Genomic DNA, 17,704 nt, shown 5'->3' with positions numbered 1-17,704 from the left:
CTTTCTCTTGCTACTTTTAAGAGTCTCTCTTTGTATTTAACCTTTGGCATTTTAATTGTAATGTGTCTTGGTGTGAGCCTCTTTGGATTCCTCTTTCTTGGGACTTTCTGAGCTTTCTGGGGTTTTCTGTCTATTTCCTTCACCAGGAGAGGGAAGTTTTCCATCATTATTTCTTCAAATAGCATTTCAACGTCTTGTTTTCCTTCCAGTACCCCTATGACATGAATATATTTATATTTAATAGTGTCCATAGGCTCCTTAAACTATTATTATAGTCTTGGCTTCTTTTTTCTTGCCATTCTGATTGATTGTCCTTGGCTTTCCCATCCTCTGTATCGGTGGTTCGATCCTCTTTTTTATCCACTCTGTTTTTTCCATCTAAAATACTCTTCATCTCAGATAATGTGTTCTTCATTTCTGACTGGTTCCTTTTATAATTTCCATTCCCATTTTTATGTTTTTTATCTCTTTGTTAAAGTTCTCACTGAGTTCGTCTGCTCTTCCCCTAAGTTCATTGACTAGCTTTATAACCTGCGTTTCAGTGTCTGTTTTTATGTACTAAGCAAAGCTCCTAAATCTCCTGGTCTTATTAGTGCAGCTTTGTGTGGTTGGTGTTCAGTGGCACAGTCCTGAGATGGGGTCAGCTGCAGGGCAAGTTTAGCCCCAGCCTGTGTTCCTCCAGGGCCACCAGTTACGATTTAGCGAGCAATCCACAGATGCTGTGCTTATAGTTGCCTCAAAAGGCCACACCAGAAACTGAGGCCAGCTACCACTTGTATGTATCTAGTTACTGCTTGATAAGGGACAACTGACTAAGCGAGGACATGCCTGGATGTGGCTTGGATGGGGCTTCGAGTTGGGGGAGGCAGAGTTTCAGGGAATCCTCTGGGCAGAGCGACCTCTGTTATCCAGTTCAATGATGATGTCTCAGCTATGGCAGTGTTGCGTCAGCACACTGGGAGGGGGAGGGCTCAACAGAGAAACAATGGACGGTGCCAGCACTTCTGTCCAGGAGAGACCATAGCCTCCGGCCCTCACTCCAACAACTCAGTGTGCCCCTGTATGTCCCTCGTGCCATCATCGCAGCCGACCTGATACTGGTGCTCATAGCAAGCAAGTCTGTCACCATGGAAGTCTGCTCTCAGACACGGCCCCTTTAAGAGGTGTCTGCAGCTGCTGGCTGCCACTGCTGCAGCCTCTGTCCCACTCAGCTGCTCAGGATTGCACAGCCTTGCGTCCTCACCCTGTCCTACCTCCTCCTGTTGCAGGGTGATTTCTTTTTTCTCTCTTTAGTTGTAGGGCTTGTTTATCTAGATCCCAGGTGACTTCCTTGCTGTTTGTTCCGTGATTCTCTCATAACTTTGATTTGGTTGCAAAAGGGATGTGCAAAGCCTCTATCGTCTATGCCTTTTTTTTTTCTCTCTTCAGTATCACACTGTTTTGATTACTATAGGTTTGTAGTAAGTTTTGAAATCAGAAAGTAAGAGACTGCCAACTGTGTTTTTCTTTTACACGATTGTTTGGTTATTTGATGTCCCTTGAAATTTCATATGAATTTTAGGTTGGGTTTGTTTATTTCTGCAAAAACCATCAGCGTGTATTTTAAAATGGAGAAAGATTATGTTTATATCCTAATTTTTGTGTATTGATTTTGTATTCTACAACACGGCTGAATTTGTTAGTCCTAACTGTGCATGTGTGTGTGTGTGTGTGTGTGTGTGTGTGTGTGTGTATTCTTTAGAGTTTCCTATATATAGGATTATGTCATCTGAGAATAGAGGTAATTTGACTTCTTCCTTTCCAATTTGGGTGCCTTTTATTTATTTATTTTTCTTGCCTGATTTCTCTGGCTAGAACTTCCAATACTATGTTGAATAGAAGTGGCTAAAGCAGGTATCCTTGTCTTGTTCCTGATCTTTCATCATTGAATTATGATGTGTATTTTAAGATGGGAAAGATTGAGTATGTTTACATCCTGTGGGGAATGATCAGGGAGAGTAGATGGAAATACAGAAGAGGGAGGATAACAAATAGAGAGTGGCGCCTCTGAGAGATGGAGTGGAGCCCAGATTGACTAGGAGGAACATCATATCTTTTAGTCAGAGCACAAGGATAACCCAGCAGTGTTTGGCAGGTAGAAGCTTTGGAGGGAGAGTAAAAGTTGTTTACCAATCTATCTTCTCCCCTTATTCACATGGGAATGGAAGTTTTCGTGTGGACAAGACTACATTTCCCAGCCTCCTTTACAGCTATTTGTAGCCTTTGATTAAGTCTGACCACTGTGACATGAGTAGAAATGATAATGCAACTTGAAGTCAAGCTTAAGAGAAGGAGAATATCTTCCCTTTCCCCTTTTCTCTTTCTTGCTGGTTCAAATACAGCCTTTCAGGAGAAGCTCAAGCTGCCATCTTGGACCATGAGATAGATGGTGTGCATGGGAAATGGCAGAGTAATAAGACAGAGGATGACAGGTTCTTAATGATTATAGACCTCACCAGGTGTAATGCCTGCTTGGACTTTATGTGAGAAAAAGTAATTTCTATCTTGTTTAGTTCATTAACAGTATCTTTCTGTTACTGTAGCTGAATTAATATCTTAACTAATATGACATTTAATCATTAGTTAGGCATCTCTGAGTGCTCAGAGGCCACTGAATGATTGCCTGCTGCCATACACAACAGCCTTCATGAGGCCGTGGAGAAGGCAAAGTCAGGCTTGACCTGGGCTTGTGGGTCCAAAGTCAGGTGTGAAAGGAATCAAGGAAAGGCAAGGGTTGGAAACCAAGTGGCTGAGATGAGCGAACCCGGGGTGGGGAAAAGATGAATCGAGGGATTGGAGGTGAAAAAGCAAGAGTCATGAGAGTGAGAGAGTGAGAGAGAGTAAGAGGGTTGGCAATTCTGGAATGTAGTGGTTCACACAATTACTTGCATATCTATCATTGCATCGGTATGGATTTTCAGTACCCACAGGTATAAACCTGACTCAAACTATTGAAGCCCAACGTCAGTGCCCTATTACACTGAAAGTAGGGCGAGGCTGGATCTGGGAGTGTAAAGAGTTTCATCAAGAATCTCTTCAGCTTTCCTTTCCTATGTGTTGGCTTCATTTCCTGTGAGTCTTCCCATAAAGTGGCAAAGATGACCTGGAAACCCATGATCCAAGTTTTCTTTCCTGATATTTCCAGTAAAAGTGCCAGGACTGTCATTGGCCTGTCCACTCACATTCTTACATCAATCTCCATGTCCAGGAGGATGGGATACTTTGATAGGTCAGAGTTCTGTGTCCATTCCTGAAACAATACTGAGGGGTGGGGTCAACCCATCCAAACCACTTGGACTTAGAGTGAGGGAAGAGTGGTTCTCTAAAGAAAATTAGAGTGGTTGTAGCCAAAAGAAGTCAGATGGATGCTAGGTAGGCAAAATAACCCATGGCCACTACTGTGGGCCTCACCTGCCCTTCATTCACCTTATATATCCCAGAAACATGCCCACCACATAGACTTCTGTGGAAATGAAATAGAACTGTCTGGCTCTGCAACTGGGTTCAGTTTCCTTGCACATTGGATCTTGGGGCTGGGACTATGTCAGGCAATAGCTTGATTTGTGACACTGTTCAAATTCCATCCCCCTTTAACTTCCTTACCTGTAAAATGAAAATGCTAAGCCAGATAAGTGATTTATGAACCATTCTTTAGCAATGAAAAAATGGAAAAGCTCTGGTGGAAGGGGAGGTAGGGGCATGGAATTGGTATTCTGCACTCTGAGGCTTCCCTTTGCCCCTTCATACTATCCACAAAAGAATTCTACAATTCCAGGGAATGTAGTTTGAAAACCACTGAACCAAGTGCTCCTCGGAGGAATTCCTCCAAGCTCTAAAGTACTTATCCTCCATCCCCATATTTGGCTGGAAGGAAATCTTTCTCTTTACTTTATGCCAAAGTTTGGGACTTAAAACAATAAATGTGAAAATAATCTTCTCTTTTAACTGGAAAATACATGAAGAAATTAATTCCACAGAGTGCCTCACTTTGACAACTAGTTGGGAGAAAGTCTTCCTCCTCTACCGGGTGAAAAGAATTGCTCCTCACCTATGGGTAATGACCAAGAATAAGTCAATGAAATGCTAAGTGACCTTCTGGGGTGTCTGAAAAGTGATATCTTTAGGGCTGATGAATCACAGGCCACCAGTAACAACCTCAGCCTTCCAAGGCACAAGGCTTTTTTGGGCTCTGAAAATGCCAAAAGGTTTCATTCACTGACAGAAACCATTACCAAGTCCCATAAAACCAAGTGTATAAAATACATGCAGCAAAACTGCAGGACTTCAAGTATGTATGTGAGGGGTCTAGAATCTTGTTTGAATTTATAAGAAGTCTTAACTGTGAGCCAGGCTGTCTTCCAGGCCCTGGGGTTAAAATGATAAACAGCACAAATGTTGTTTATACTCTCATAATGCCTGTAGCTGATTGGGAGAGACAAACATTGACCCAATAACCTTGCAAATACTTAGAAATCTAGATTCAAAAATTATAATGGAGAAGTACAAGGAGATGTGAATTAGGAACTACTGCAGCTGAATTTGACTTCAAGTCTGTCTCAACCCTAATGCAAGCTGTCCTAACCTCTGGACAAGTCCCTCCCTTTCTTTGGATCTCAGTTTACTCATCTATAAAATGGTGACATATCAGATGATAAAGTCTTATCCATTCATTAGGATTTGACCCACACATTATCACCTCATGATGCCTTTCCTAGTATTCCAGGCTGATCCAGGTGGCCTTGCTGTGGGCTTGCACACCAGGTGGATGTACCTGTTCTTGCACATCTCATGTTGCAAATTTCCCAACTAAGGACTAAGCTCGTCAAGGCTGGAGATTTTGTATTTTATCTCTGTATTCTTAGTGCGTTGTGTCTGGTTCATAGCAGGTGCTGACAAATATTCGCTGAATGACTGGATGGATGGGAAGAGGACACTTTGGTACAAGGGGTGTTAATATCATTACAGAACCTGTCAGGAACCAGACAGAACATGTTTGCTGGTTGATAGTCTCATCTGAGGTCATGGATGAGATGAGGATTATATGAGCTGTGAAGCTTTAAGTCCTCAGCTGGAGTTCCAATTCTGCTGATTATTTCCTGTGTTCTTAGGTAGTTTGGGGGCCCTCTTTTAGTCTGGGTCCTTATTTGTATTAGGAATTATATTACTTTATTGAGTTGTAGAGTTTTGTAAACATAAAATGCTATTTACAGCCCACTTAATTTACATAAAGGGAGAGAGTGGAGGCGAGGAGGAGAGGAAGCCAGTTCCGTGAAGGATACCGAGCAGTGCAGCGCTGGGAGTGGGTGGCTAAGCTGGGCCTCCCTAGGGAAAGCAAATGCTTGGAAGTCAGAAAACTTAGTAAGAAAAGTCAAAGCTTAAGCTTTAAACCTGTTTATCTATCTCCAAAACGGAGGTAATAAATTGAGCTTCACCGAAAGGATATGACGTTCCAATGCGAAATGCGTGTAATGGTCCGATTACTAATTACACCACATTGCCAGGGCCCAACCCCAGATCAAAACCCGCGGCGTAACTGCTTTCTGTGACCGCCCTACGCCGGGACAGGAAGTGCAGGCTGCTGGGAATGCTAACCTTGAGACACAGCCGGAAAATGGTGGGCGGAGCCCCGCAGCTGCCGCGATGGGCACAGCCAAGAGCCAATGGAAAGCGGATGCGTTTTCGCCTTCGCCAATGTAGCGCCGATCAAGGAGGGCCCTGACAAACCGCCTTAGTAACAGCCGCATGGTAACCCAGGTTCCGTGCGTGCGGTAGTCGCTCCTACTTTTCCACGCAGGTCTTGGCTCCCGACGTCTGCAAGATGAAGATTGAGGAGGTGAAGAGCACGACGAAGACACAGCGCATCGCCTCCCATAGCCACGTGAAGGGGCTAGGGCTGGACGAGAGCGGTCTGGCCAAGCAGGCAGCCTCGGGGCTCGTGGGCCAGGAGAACGCGCGAGAGGTGTGGCGGGCGGGCCAGGGGTTGGGGCGCTGAGCAGGAGCTCAGAGCGAGATGTGAGCTGGGGTGTACAGCCAAAATTTCTTCATGGCAGTGAAAATTGGCTATGGGGAGCGGCGAGAGGGCTCCTCACTGGGACTAGGAATAGGGCCGTTTCAGGTGAGCAGGTGACGGCCCCACGGGGATGGTTGACTGCTTACTTCACCTCATTGACAAGTCTTGAGTGAGCCCCCCATTCCTTGCTATTCTCTGTTCGCGACGCTGGGGTCCAGCGGTAAACAAGATAGATAAGGTCCTTAATCTCATGGAGCTGACATTTTAGTGTGGTGCGAGGCAGACGATAAACGTTTAAACCAGTAAACAAAATAATAATTATGTATGGTTATAGGCCACTTCCTGCGGGGCTTTGCCGGCCATGGTAAGGAATTTGGATTTTTTGTGAACGCAGTGAGAGGCGATGGGGGGTTTAATGTCGAGGAGTAATCAACCTGTAAAAGCTCACTTTGATACCCAGGGTATGGGAGCTGAAGAAGGGAAGTGGGGGTTACAGAGGGGAACAATCTGCTTCACGCACACTCTCAGCATCTTTTTGATCGTTCCAATTCAATCTGCTTTTATTTTTTATTAAGTGGTAGTGATTCCAAGTCCTTTCACTTACATTATAATCATACAACTATTTAAGCTCTTTGTATTATTATTATTTTTTTTTTTGCAAATTAAAAAATCGAGGATAGGAGAGGTCACTTCACTTATCCACTTACTGCTACTCAGTTTAGTAATGGTGTTGCTAGGATTTGTACCTATGTGTATTTCTGACTCCCAAATTAGTGCTATCTATGATATTAGAGCCACCTCTCGGTTTGCAGTGCTCTCAGATCCATGCTCCTTGATCTTGCCATGGTTTGACAGAAACCTTAATATGAGGTTAAGACTCTTTCTTCCTAGCCTAATGTGCTAATAGAAAGGGCCAAAGAAGAGCCTCTGGCTTCCATTTTGAACATCATCTTTCCAAAGAGGAAATACTGGCATGGTCTAGGTGGCTTCAAATTTCTCTTTATGCAGCTTCTGCTTACTGAGGAACTGTTACTACAAATAGCTAACATTGGTTGAGTGCTTTCTTTGTGCCCAAACAGCTTTATTTTCATTGTCTTTTCACCACCCTACTGATTGTGCCTCCCTAGCTTTACTATGATACTTTTAAGATATACAAAAAAGTTGTATAATGAATACCTGTGCACCTAAATTCTACATTTAACATTTTACTGTTGTTTTTATCATATATTTGTTGATTTACTCAGCCACAAACCCACTTTTGCATTTCAAAGTAAGATGCAGACAATAGTACACTTTACCCTTAAACCCTTTAGTGCTACTATTATGAGCTCTGGTTTCCAATAAGGAAATTGTAGTTTACTCAGTTTAAATAGGTAGGACCAAGGTCACTCAGCTGGTAGTTAGTTGTACAGCCAGGATTTAAACCCAAGTCTATTGACTTCAGAATCCTTGTTTTTAACTGTGATGCTATATAGCTCTGTATGACTAAGAACTTCCTGAGAATAGAGACTGGATAATTACCCAGAACCGGCCTCATTATAGAGATTCAATATTTATTTATCAAATTAATAGGCATCCCACTTCAGCTCCCAGGTCCTTATATGAGTGGTCACATCAGCAGTCTTGCTGTTGCTTAATATCCTCATCTAAAAAATGAGATAGTTTGAAAATGAGCTAGTTTAAAAGATAGGTGATCTTTTAAAGGCCCTTCCAGTTTTATACTTTTTAGTAGTCACTGAACATACCTCACTGGAGAGAAGTTGGAGCCTAAACTGAGGAAGATTAAATGGAAGAGGCCCTAGTGTGTGAATAAGAGTACATGTCCAAGGTTTGGAAATTCTCTTCTCTCTCTTGTGTTTCTCAAAGACTTTCAATGCTGAGGATTGTATTAGAGTTCTATGGAAAGATTATAGGGGCACTATTTTGTTGTTGTTGTTGTTTTAAGAAATGCAGCACTTAAAGAATAGCTTCCAGGCTCTTTTAAGGGCACTGTGCTTTTCTACCTGAGCCAGAAATGGAATGTAGTACATCTACATGCATTCCTTGAACCCACAGTTTTTGTGGGACCAAGATATTTCTCCACAGTCCATGGGGAATCGTGGCAGATGAGATAAGTTGTAGTCACAAGACCCTATCAATAGAGTATAGTGTCATCACTGCCTGGAGAGAAGAACTATGTGCATGCAGCATTCTGGGATAGTTAACTGATGACCAACTAGTAGTGTCTGTCAGTGATTCTTAACCTTTAATGAGTTAATTTGGGAATCTGGTGAAAGCTGTGAATCTTCTTCCTGGAAAAATATACATATGAACATATATGCACAACTTCATTTATAATTTCATTTCCAATTTCAGAATATCTGTGGGCTCCTGGAGTCTGTCTGTGGTCCCCAGGGTAAAACTCCCTACTCCCATTTGTACCCCACCTGTCCATTCCCTACACAGCGGCTATCAAGATCTTTTAAAAACAAATCATTATAACATAACATGTAGCCTAGGACCTTTTCAATGACTTCCAGTTGCATGTAGAAGAAAATCTGAACTTTATTATGGACTCTTAAAATTCTGTTCTGAGTTTTGGCCTCTGCCTGCATCTTCAGTGTCATCTTCCCGTTCTCCTTGATCACTGTACTTTGGTCATTATAACCTTTTTGTCCCTTGGACATGTCAGACTCGTTCCTGTACTTTGAATTTGCTGTTTTCTTTGACTGCAGCACTGACTCCTACACTGCCCAGAGCTTCACGTATCAAATGATAATGTCTTCAGAGAGGGCTTCCCAGACAGATCTTTCTAGAATAACTTCTGCCCCAGCCACTAGCCCTGTCATTACCCTTTTTTTTCTTCATGCTAGTGATCTTGCACAATGTCTTTGTGATTGTCTCCTCCACTGGAACAGGAGCTCCATGACCACAAGGCTTTTCTTTCTTGCCCTCCACTGCATTCAGCACCTAGAAGAGTGCCTGCAGTGTATTGATTAGCACTCTGTGTTAGTGAATGTGTATGTGAATAGTTTTGACCAGAGACTGGACTTTTTCCCCTTATGAAACATTTTAATATTGATTTATTATTTCCATTGTGGTGTCTAGGCATGTGGCGTGATAGTAGAATTAATCAAAAGCAAAAAAATGGCCGGAAGAGCTGTCTTGTTGGCAGGACCTCCTGGAACTGGCAAGGTACTCATTTTTTCTATTTCTTTTAATCTACCCAAGAGAATGATCTTAATGTCTAAGCCAAATTGAATTTGTGTCTTAACTAGTCTTTGTTTAGCTAAATTGGTTATATGTATGTTTTTTAAATGTGTAATAATACAATCGAATAGCTAAAATCTATGCTTCCAAAATTCAGATTATCCTGGCTGACCTCCAGAGAAGAGAATGAAGGCCTCAGAGGGGTTTCATTGTTTCTAGAATTTGCTTATATGTCTTTCAAGTTTCCTTTACTTTGGAATTACATTTCTTTTGGCCTAGGGCTTCATAAAATTTTCAGAGTGACATCTTACTTAAGGGGGAGAAAAATCATTCAGCAAGCATTTTTCTGAATGCTAACTTTACCCAGCACTATTCTGGCTGTGTGAGAGCTGGAGAAAAAAAGGAAAGAAGAAAGGAATCAGAAACATGGTTTTGAACTTCATGTGGCTTACAGGGCAGAGAGAGGAAGCTGTGACACTGCAAAATGCTTCCGTTGAATACTGAGCTGTGAGGTACGACTGATCTTAAATGCCACCAGAAGTTGAGCAGGAGGCAGCGCTGAGGGCTGGTTAAGCTGGAAGGGTTGAGTCTTGACATTTGCCCTGTAGAGTTGGGAGAGGATTTGGCTTTGCAGGGAGGAAAAGGGCCTTCCAGGTAGAGGAGGCATTATGGTTTGTTGGGATCCATGAAGGACTGGCTAGATACTTGAAATGCCCCAGTGTCCCCAGTTTGAGTCCTTGTTCTTTAAAGGGCCACTTGGTACAGGAGAGTAGGAACTTGGAATTGTGTTTGTAAAGAAATAAGCTTTAAATTCCAGCTCTGTATTGACTTATTGTGAGACCCAGGGCAGGTCCCTTAGCCTTTCTGAAGTCATAACACATGCCTTGCTATTTCAGGTAGTTATTAAAGTGGTCAGTTGTAAGATAATGCCTTTAATTGCCATTTGAAATCATAAATTGAATTGATGATGTATCTTATATTGATGTCTTACAACAGAAGAAGTGCTATGTTTGTGAAAAAGTTTTTTAAAACTTTAACAGGCCCTATAAGTGTAGCACATTACCTGGATAGGCAATATTGGCTTGTCCAAATGTATCTATTTACAATTTATTTGTTTAACTGTTTGTTCTTACATCTGAGACCCTCATTTACCTTCCATTTTTCTTCCTAAAGTACGTTATTTAGAAGTTCCTTTTAGAAGTTCGTTGGTGGCAAAGTCAAGTTTGTATTTATTATATTGCCCTTGTTTTGAAAGATAGTTACATTGGATATGTAGTTCAGTTGACAGCTATTTTCTCTTAGTACTATTTCAATAATATCTGCTACCTGGTGACTTCTCTTTTTGCTTTTGAGTCTGATTTTGAGGACTTTGGCTTTTCTTTTTGATTTTGATATTTCACTATGATACTTTTTTTTTTTATTTATGTGGCTTGATATTAATTGTGCTTTCTGAATCTGAATATTATCATTCTAATGTGTTCTGGGAAATTGTCAGCCTTTATCTCTTCAGATATTGCCTTTCTCATTCTCTGTATCCTCTCCTGGAAATTCAGTTAGATGCTAAGTTTGATTGCAAAAGTTCTCAACCTGCGGCAATTCCCCACCCCCAGGACATTTGGCAACATCTAGAGACATTTTTGGTTGTCACAACCTGGGTGAGGAATGCTACATGCATCTCCTGAGTAGAAACATCATACAGTGTGCACAGGGTAGTTCCTCCAACAAGGAATTGTCCACCCCCAATGTCAGGAGTGCCGAGACTGGGAAACCCGGGCTAAAACTTGTTTTTTCTTCTTTGTCTTTCAACCTCTTTTTCCTATTTTCTATCTCTTTGACTTTGCTGCATTCTGGGTGATTTCTTTAGACCTCTGTTCCAGTCTAATTGTCTTATAAGCTATGACTAAGCTGCTGTTTAATTCAGCTCATTGAATATTTTTTCCTTTCATTTTGAAAATTTTGAAACCTACAAAAGAGTTGAATGAATAGTATGATGACTTTCTCTATACTCTACACATAGATGACTAATTGTAAACATTTTGTGGCATTGGCTTTTTCTCTGTTTTTGAACCATTTGAAACTAAGTACAAGAACATTTTCCTACATTACCAGGATACTATTATCATACCAAAGAAATGTAATGGTGTTAAGAGTATTAGCAGATGTCTAATTTATGTTAAAATTTCTTCAAGTTATTCCAGTTTTTGGCTGTTTAATTTTTTTATATTTTTAAATTCAGAATGTAATCAAAGATTGCATTCATTGTTATATCTCTTTTTATCTAGAAGTTATCCTTTCCAGCATTTTTTTGTTTTTTTTTATAATATTGATATTTTTGAAGAGTCCAGGACAGTTGTTTTGTAGAATGTTCTGCAACTGTCCTACAGTGATTTTTTGATTGTTTCTGTATAAAATGTTAAACACTTTGGGACAACACCACACAGGTGATGTTGTATTCTTTCGTTGCTTCACAGTAGGAGGCTGATGCCAAGTGCCACTGTGAGGTTTGCAGTTCCCTTTGTAATTAATGCGTAATCTGTAAAGTGGTATATTGACATGTTGCAAATATCTTTTCGCCCTGTGGGTATGGCATGTTTCGATGGTCATTGCTTATCAGTTATCATATTAGTGGTTGCAAAATGGTGATTTTTTTAATTATTAAACTTATTGGATGACGTTGATTAAAAATAATATTATGTAAGGTTTGGGTGTACAACTTTGTAATATGACTTCTGTATACTCTATTGTGTGGTCATCACCCAAAGTGTAGTCTCCTTCTGTCACCATATATTTGACTCCCTTTATCATTTTTGTCTTCTCCCTACTCCCTTTCCCCTTTGGTAACCACCATTCTCTTGTCCATATCTATTTGTTTTATTTGTTGCTTGTTTTACATTGCATGTATGAGTGAAGTCCTTTTCCATCTGTCTTATTTTACTTAAGCATGTTGTCACAAATGGCAATGTTTCATCTTTTTTATGGCCAAGTAGTATTCCATTGTGTATATGTACCACATCTTCTTTATCTAGTTATCTGTTGAAGGACACTTAGGTTATTTCCATGTCTTAGTTATTATGAATAATGCTGCAGTAAACATAGAGGCACATATGTTTTTATGAATAAATGTTTTCAATTTTTTGGATAGGCAACCAGAAGAGAGATTGCTAGGTCATACGGTAGCTATATTTTTAATTTTTGAGGAATCTCCATATTATTTTCCATAGCGGCTGCACCAATTTACATTCCTACCAGCAGTGTACGAGAATTCTCTTTTCTCCACGTCCTCTTCAAACCTTGGTAGTTCTTATTGATAATAGAAAAATGATAATTTTCTAAATGTAATTTCTTCTACATATATTAACTTGCTTTGTTTTTGTAAGGTTACGCACACACACACACATAAAGTTCGATATTTTTTTCTTCTTCAAAATCTAGCTATTTTTGATAGCCTCTTGTTCCTTGTCCATGAAACAATTTAACCAATGTCACCCAATTTCTTCTTCTATTCTTCCTCTTCCTCCCCCCTCTTTCTCCCCCTCCTCTCTTCCTCTTCCTCCTCTTCCTCATCCTTCTCTCCTCCTCCTCCTCCTCCGCCTCCATCTCTTCCCCCTTCTTTCTTCTTTCCTCTTCTTCATCTGCTTATGAAATCATGTTTGATCAAATCTGTGAGGCTTCTCTGATCTCCTAAAGTTAGGACTGAATGCCTCCTAAGAGGACTTGCGAGGGGCCCTGCTATGCTGCCAATCCAGGGCATCTAATGTGAACTTTGGGGCTTGAGTCTTCTAGCCATCAGTTAGTGTAAAGATCAATCCTAAATCTGTTTGAGAGCATGATAGGGAGGCATTTTTTCCTCACCCAGAGTCAAGGCAAGACTGACAGGTTTTATACCTTGCACCTCAATGAGGCTTTTTTTTTTTTTTTTTTTTTTTTAATGGCCCACCTTTTCTGCTTACGTGGGGCCTTTGAATGGTCCTTTTTTTTTTCAGGGATTTCTGCCTTAACACTACCCCTTGCTGGGTTTCTGGTATCTTTCCAATACCCTTTGAACTTTTAAGGCAGTGGAAGTCTCCTACTCTGAGTTTATTATTCTTATCTATTTATTTTTAGGTATTTTATAATAGGGAAGATTTTCATTGGTTCTGGTCTGCTGTACTGCTGGAAGCACAAGTCCTTCATTCCTTTTGTAATATACCATTTTTCTCCCAGGAAATGTGAGAAGTTGTCAGAACTTATGGGTTTGTCTAATCTCTTTTGATGTGTATGAAAAAAAATGTGGTAACTCTTGCTTTATAGTATGCTGACGGGCCCCAAAGTTTAGGTAACTAAACTGACTGACAGGCAGGAATATGGTGCTTATGTAGAGATGCAAATACATGGTCATACGGACTTTCTATTCTAGACGACCCCACACTGTTAATAACAGGGTTGTGTGTTTGGGTTTTAGAAAAGGAGCTGTTGAGATGAGATTGAAAATTAAGTTAATTTCTTCTATCTTCAATCTTGCATGGAGGGGTGTGGGCACAATGAAATAATGTCTTGGAGATCAAGGTTTGCATCCTGGTTCTTCTGCTTGATAACTGTTTGACCTTGGGTGACTTGCTAACTTCTGAGTTTCAGTTTCTAAATTTATCAAATGCCAACTAGACTACCAAATTCATGGGCTAATTGGAAGGATTCAATGTGATCTCTCATGCAAGTGACCTACGAGCATATATAGTAGGTTTAGGCATAGTAGCCATATTGTATACCTGCCTTCTGAGAGCCTTTAAACAGAGGAAACTAGGCACATCTGATGCATTTCTTAACTGAGTAATTATCATATTTTCATGGAAGTATATTGGTCATCTCTTCTATATTCGGCAGAGATGGAGGGATGCCACAGAATCAGATACAGTTACTATCTTTGAAGTTTGCATCCAAGGATAGAGAATTGGGCCTTTAGAGATACCTGGATGAGAAAGAGGAGTGACTGGGAAGGTTGCAGAGTTTAGATAGGAGGTGGATGTGGCCAGCCCATTGGCTCCCATTGAGAGGCCTGGTGTTGGAGTGCCACTCCTCTCACTGTGCCATGTTGTGCTCCAGAGATTTTCCCTTCACTCTTAGAATACTAGAAAATAAGTTTTAGATGTCCAGCAATTATAAAGTCAGATGCTTACTCATACAGGCAGTGGAGATGAGTAAAGCACCTAGATGCAAGCTCCAGGGAGCAGTGCAGCTGTGGTGGTTGGAGTGGCACCCCCTCACTAAAGGAGGCAGCTGCGTTGGGGGTCTGGAATAGAACCCACGATATCTCCGACGTATGCTTGTAAATAGCTGGATTTTTATGTGAAAGTTGCCAGTGTTAAAAAAGCATGCCACAGATTGAGTTTTAAAACACATATGAGACTGTACCAGGCAAAACAGAGCAGTCTGTGGGCAACCAGTTTTTCACCTGTGTTCTAACCCAAGACTTGTATTTGGCAGATGAGGAAATCAGGCACCAGATATTTGCCCTGTGCCCAGGGTTGCACTAAAAATCAGTGGCAGAACTAGGATTAAAACCCTGTTTCTGCCCCTTGGGCTAGTGCTGTTTGCACTATGCTATATGCTGATTCTCTGGAGGATTGTACTGCCTCAACACTATCACCAAAGCAATGTCAGAAAGACAATCTTAAGTGGAGCCTTACCAGGCCAATCTTAAAGCACTGTCACAGAGAGCCACTTTGTTGTTTTTAGTAGTAAGCTTGTTTTCTTCCTTAGCCCATACACCTTGGGAACTGATCTTTTTCAGGCTCTTGCTTCAAAGCTGAGGAAAGATGAAAACAGCATTAAAAGGTCATAGCATTTACCAGTCCTGTACCAGCTTTGAAGGACTAACTTTTCGTACTTGATATTTGACTGTACATCTGTATATCTTCTGCCAAGTGTGGTTTTCTTACCACAAATCAACTTGTAGTTTTACTAGGATGTGTTCAAGTGTAATTTAAGACCAGCTCATAGCTTCAGAATCCTACTTCGTTATTTGCAGGCCACTCAACATAAAGTGAACACCACATAATTCATTTCTTGATTATTGATTTCTGATGGGTTATAGGAAGTATTGGTATTCTGAGTGATTAGGTCAGGACCCAGTTTTGATATTGAGGGAACAGTTTTAGAGGACTATACTAATTATGATGGGAACATGATCTCTCTATCCTTGCTGCCAGAGTTTAAGTACCCAGTCTGTCATTCCTAGATTATGATACCTAGACATGTTATCTAATCTCCATGTCTCAGTTTCCCAGAGGGTATGTGGGAGGGAGGGTCATGTGAAGCACTTAAGAGCTGGGCCTGGACTGGATCTCAATGAATGGTAACTGCTGTAATTACAGGGATGATTAAAAATGCCATTTAGATTATCATCGACTACCCACAAGAGTCAACAAATGTTTATTATGTAAAACATCCCAACTGATGTCGAAACTAAAAGGACCAGATTTTTAGTTGTTCCTGGCTAATAATTTTTTTATAGCATATGTTTCTGAATGATCATACTTTCAAGAATGTAAAACAAGTATGTTTCTATTTTTTTCTGTAGACAGCTCTAGCTCTGGCTATTGCTCAGGAGCTGGGTAGTAAGGTGCCTTTCTGCCCCATGGTGGGGAGTGAAGTTTATTCTACAGAGATCAAGAAGACAGAAGTGCTGATGGAGAATTTCCGCAGGGCCATTGGTGAGTGTCACATTTGTGGGAGGAGGAGTTCTCACTTGCATGGTGCGCTGAAGTCTTACGGTTTCAAAAATGCCTTGATGACTTGTATCTATTGCACTGCTCTTTTTCTTTTCGCACCAATAGTGTCATCTTTGCAAACAAAACAAAAACGCAGCTTTTTTAATTCAAGTGCTTTAGCAATTAGCAGATGTGGGCCCCAGCTGTGAGTCTGGGGTTCTTCACCTGACAAAGTAGATGTGGCTATAAGTGATTTTTTAAAAACAAGTCAGATCAGATTTTCCTGGCAGCCTTATTATGCTTTTAGAAATGAATGTCCACTATGAACAAATTTTATACTAACACAAAAGCATTATGTGTCATGCTGCCCCTCCTGGATGTTGAGCCAGAAGAACTGTGGCCTGTCAGAGAGTGAAAATCCTGTTTGATCACTGGCAGAGCTTCGAGGTCAGTGGTGCCAACCTTATAGGGCTCAGAACTGTCATATTGTATGTTTGTTATGTGCCAGACCCATGTATTGATTGTCCACCTTTTCCTTCCCCAAGAAGAAGCCCTCAGTCTTCATTTAACATCTTATAAAACAGTTTAGAAAGTTCAATAACTTGCCAACACTGATCCAGCTAGTAAGTAGCAGAACTCTAGTTTGAACCTGATCTGACTTTAGAGCTTATGCTCTGAAGATCTTCAGATCTGTTAGGAGAAAATGACTTCTCCCAAATGTTTTCCTCTTGCCAGTCAGGACTTGTGGGTCAGGCTTCTAACCCCATTTCTACTTGCCTAGCTCTGGGAAAATCTCAGGTTCCCTCACATCTACTTGCAGAAATAGCTTATTCCTTTTAAGCTTTCAAGAAATATTTAATGTGTTTCTGCTCATGTGGGAATCTATCTCTAGGATATATAGTTGCCGAATCATAGGTTATGAACACTTGTCAGAGTGTACCATTTTCCAGTCCCTTTGGTTGTCAAAACTAAGAATTCTGAAGAAGGAAATTTACTCCAAAACTTCAAGGAAATTATGAAAGTTTAAGAAAGAATAGATTTGTCTAGCCAAGAATCTTTGCCTCAATGCAGCTAAAGTCTAATTTAGGGGTAAGATCCTGTAGGGCCTTTAGGCTACGGTTAAGACTTTGGCTTTTTTGCTGAGTAAAAGGAGGAGTAATAAGAGAATGGTTTTGGTTTTATAAGAATCTCTCTGGCTGGGGTATGGAGAGTGGACAGTAAGGAGAGCGAGGGTACAGGTAGGGAGATCCAATGAGGAGTCTCAGCAAGAGATGGTGGTGGCTAGATGTGATATGTGGTTGGATTCCAGATATAGTTAGAGCTGATGGGATTTCTGGAAGGATTAGATGTTGGGGCTGAAAGAGCAGAGGCAAGGATGCTAGCCTCCTCTCCCAGGTTTTGTCATTTTGGGAGATAGGAAGGTATGAAAAGGAACGGATTGGGTGTTCATTAAATGTCTCCTGTGGATATAGTGGACAGTGTTTATATTTGTTTCCCCAGTTGTTGGCACATAGTGGGTGTTAAGTGAAGTTTTTCTGAATGAGAGAACGGGGTGGACTTTAAAGCAGAGAGAAAACAGAAGCTTTAGCTAAAGTAAGATAGTCCTTAGTCTGTGTCTAGCAATAGATATATTTTGTTTGATTTACACAGTATTTTTAAAAATAAGATTTGAATTATGTAGTTGCCAGTATGTAGAGATTGAGAGATGTCATATAAAACCGTTTTTTGTTTTGGCTTTTTGAAAGAGGCTTTCATTCTTACCAGCAGCGGTCAGCCGAAG

At 40.8% G+C, this 17,704-nt stretch overlaps 1 protein-coding gene across 3 annotated transcripts in view; it reads left to right on the top strand.

Annotated features, from left to right (window-relative positions):
- Positions 1-5,759: 5,759 nt before the first annotated feature.
- RUVBL1 (RuvB like AAA ATPase 1) overlaps positions 5,760-17,704 on the top strand; it is a 37,668-nt gene continuing 25,723 nt past the window's right edge. Inside the window, exons 1-3 of one of the 3 annotated variants that reach the window (XM_016132250.2) lie at positions 5,760-5,998; positions 9,137-9,223; positions 15,795-15,927. In XM_016132250.2, the coding sequence (XP_015987736.1) occupies positions 5,858-5,998; positions 9,137-9,223; positions 15,795-15,927 (361 nt within the window). In that variant the 5' untranslated portion in view covers positions 5,760-5,857. Of the gene's footprint in view, positions 5,999-6,044; positions 7,878-9,136; positions 9,224-15,794; positions 15,928-17,704 lie in introns of those variants that run through there. The other 2 variants (XM_036229790.1, XM_016132251.2) reach the window with 2 other exon arrangements.

Source organism: Rousettus aegyptiacus, unplaced genomic scaffold (genome assembly GCF_014176215.1).
Source record: "Rousettus aegyptiacus isolate mRouAeg1 unplaced genomic scaffold, mRouAeg1.p scaffold_m13_p_12, whole genome shotgun sequence".
Lineage (NCBI taxonomy): Eukaryota > Metazoa > Chordata > Mammalia > Chiroptera > Pteropodidae > Rousettus > Rousettus aegyptiacus.
The sequence above is the reverse complement of the archived record's forward strand: the minus strand, read 5'-3'. Positions and strand labels throughout refer to the sequence as shown.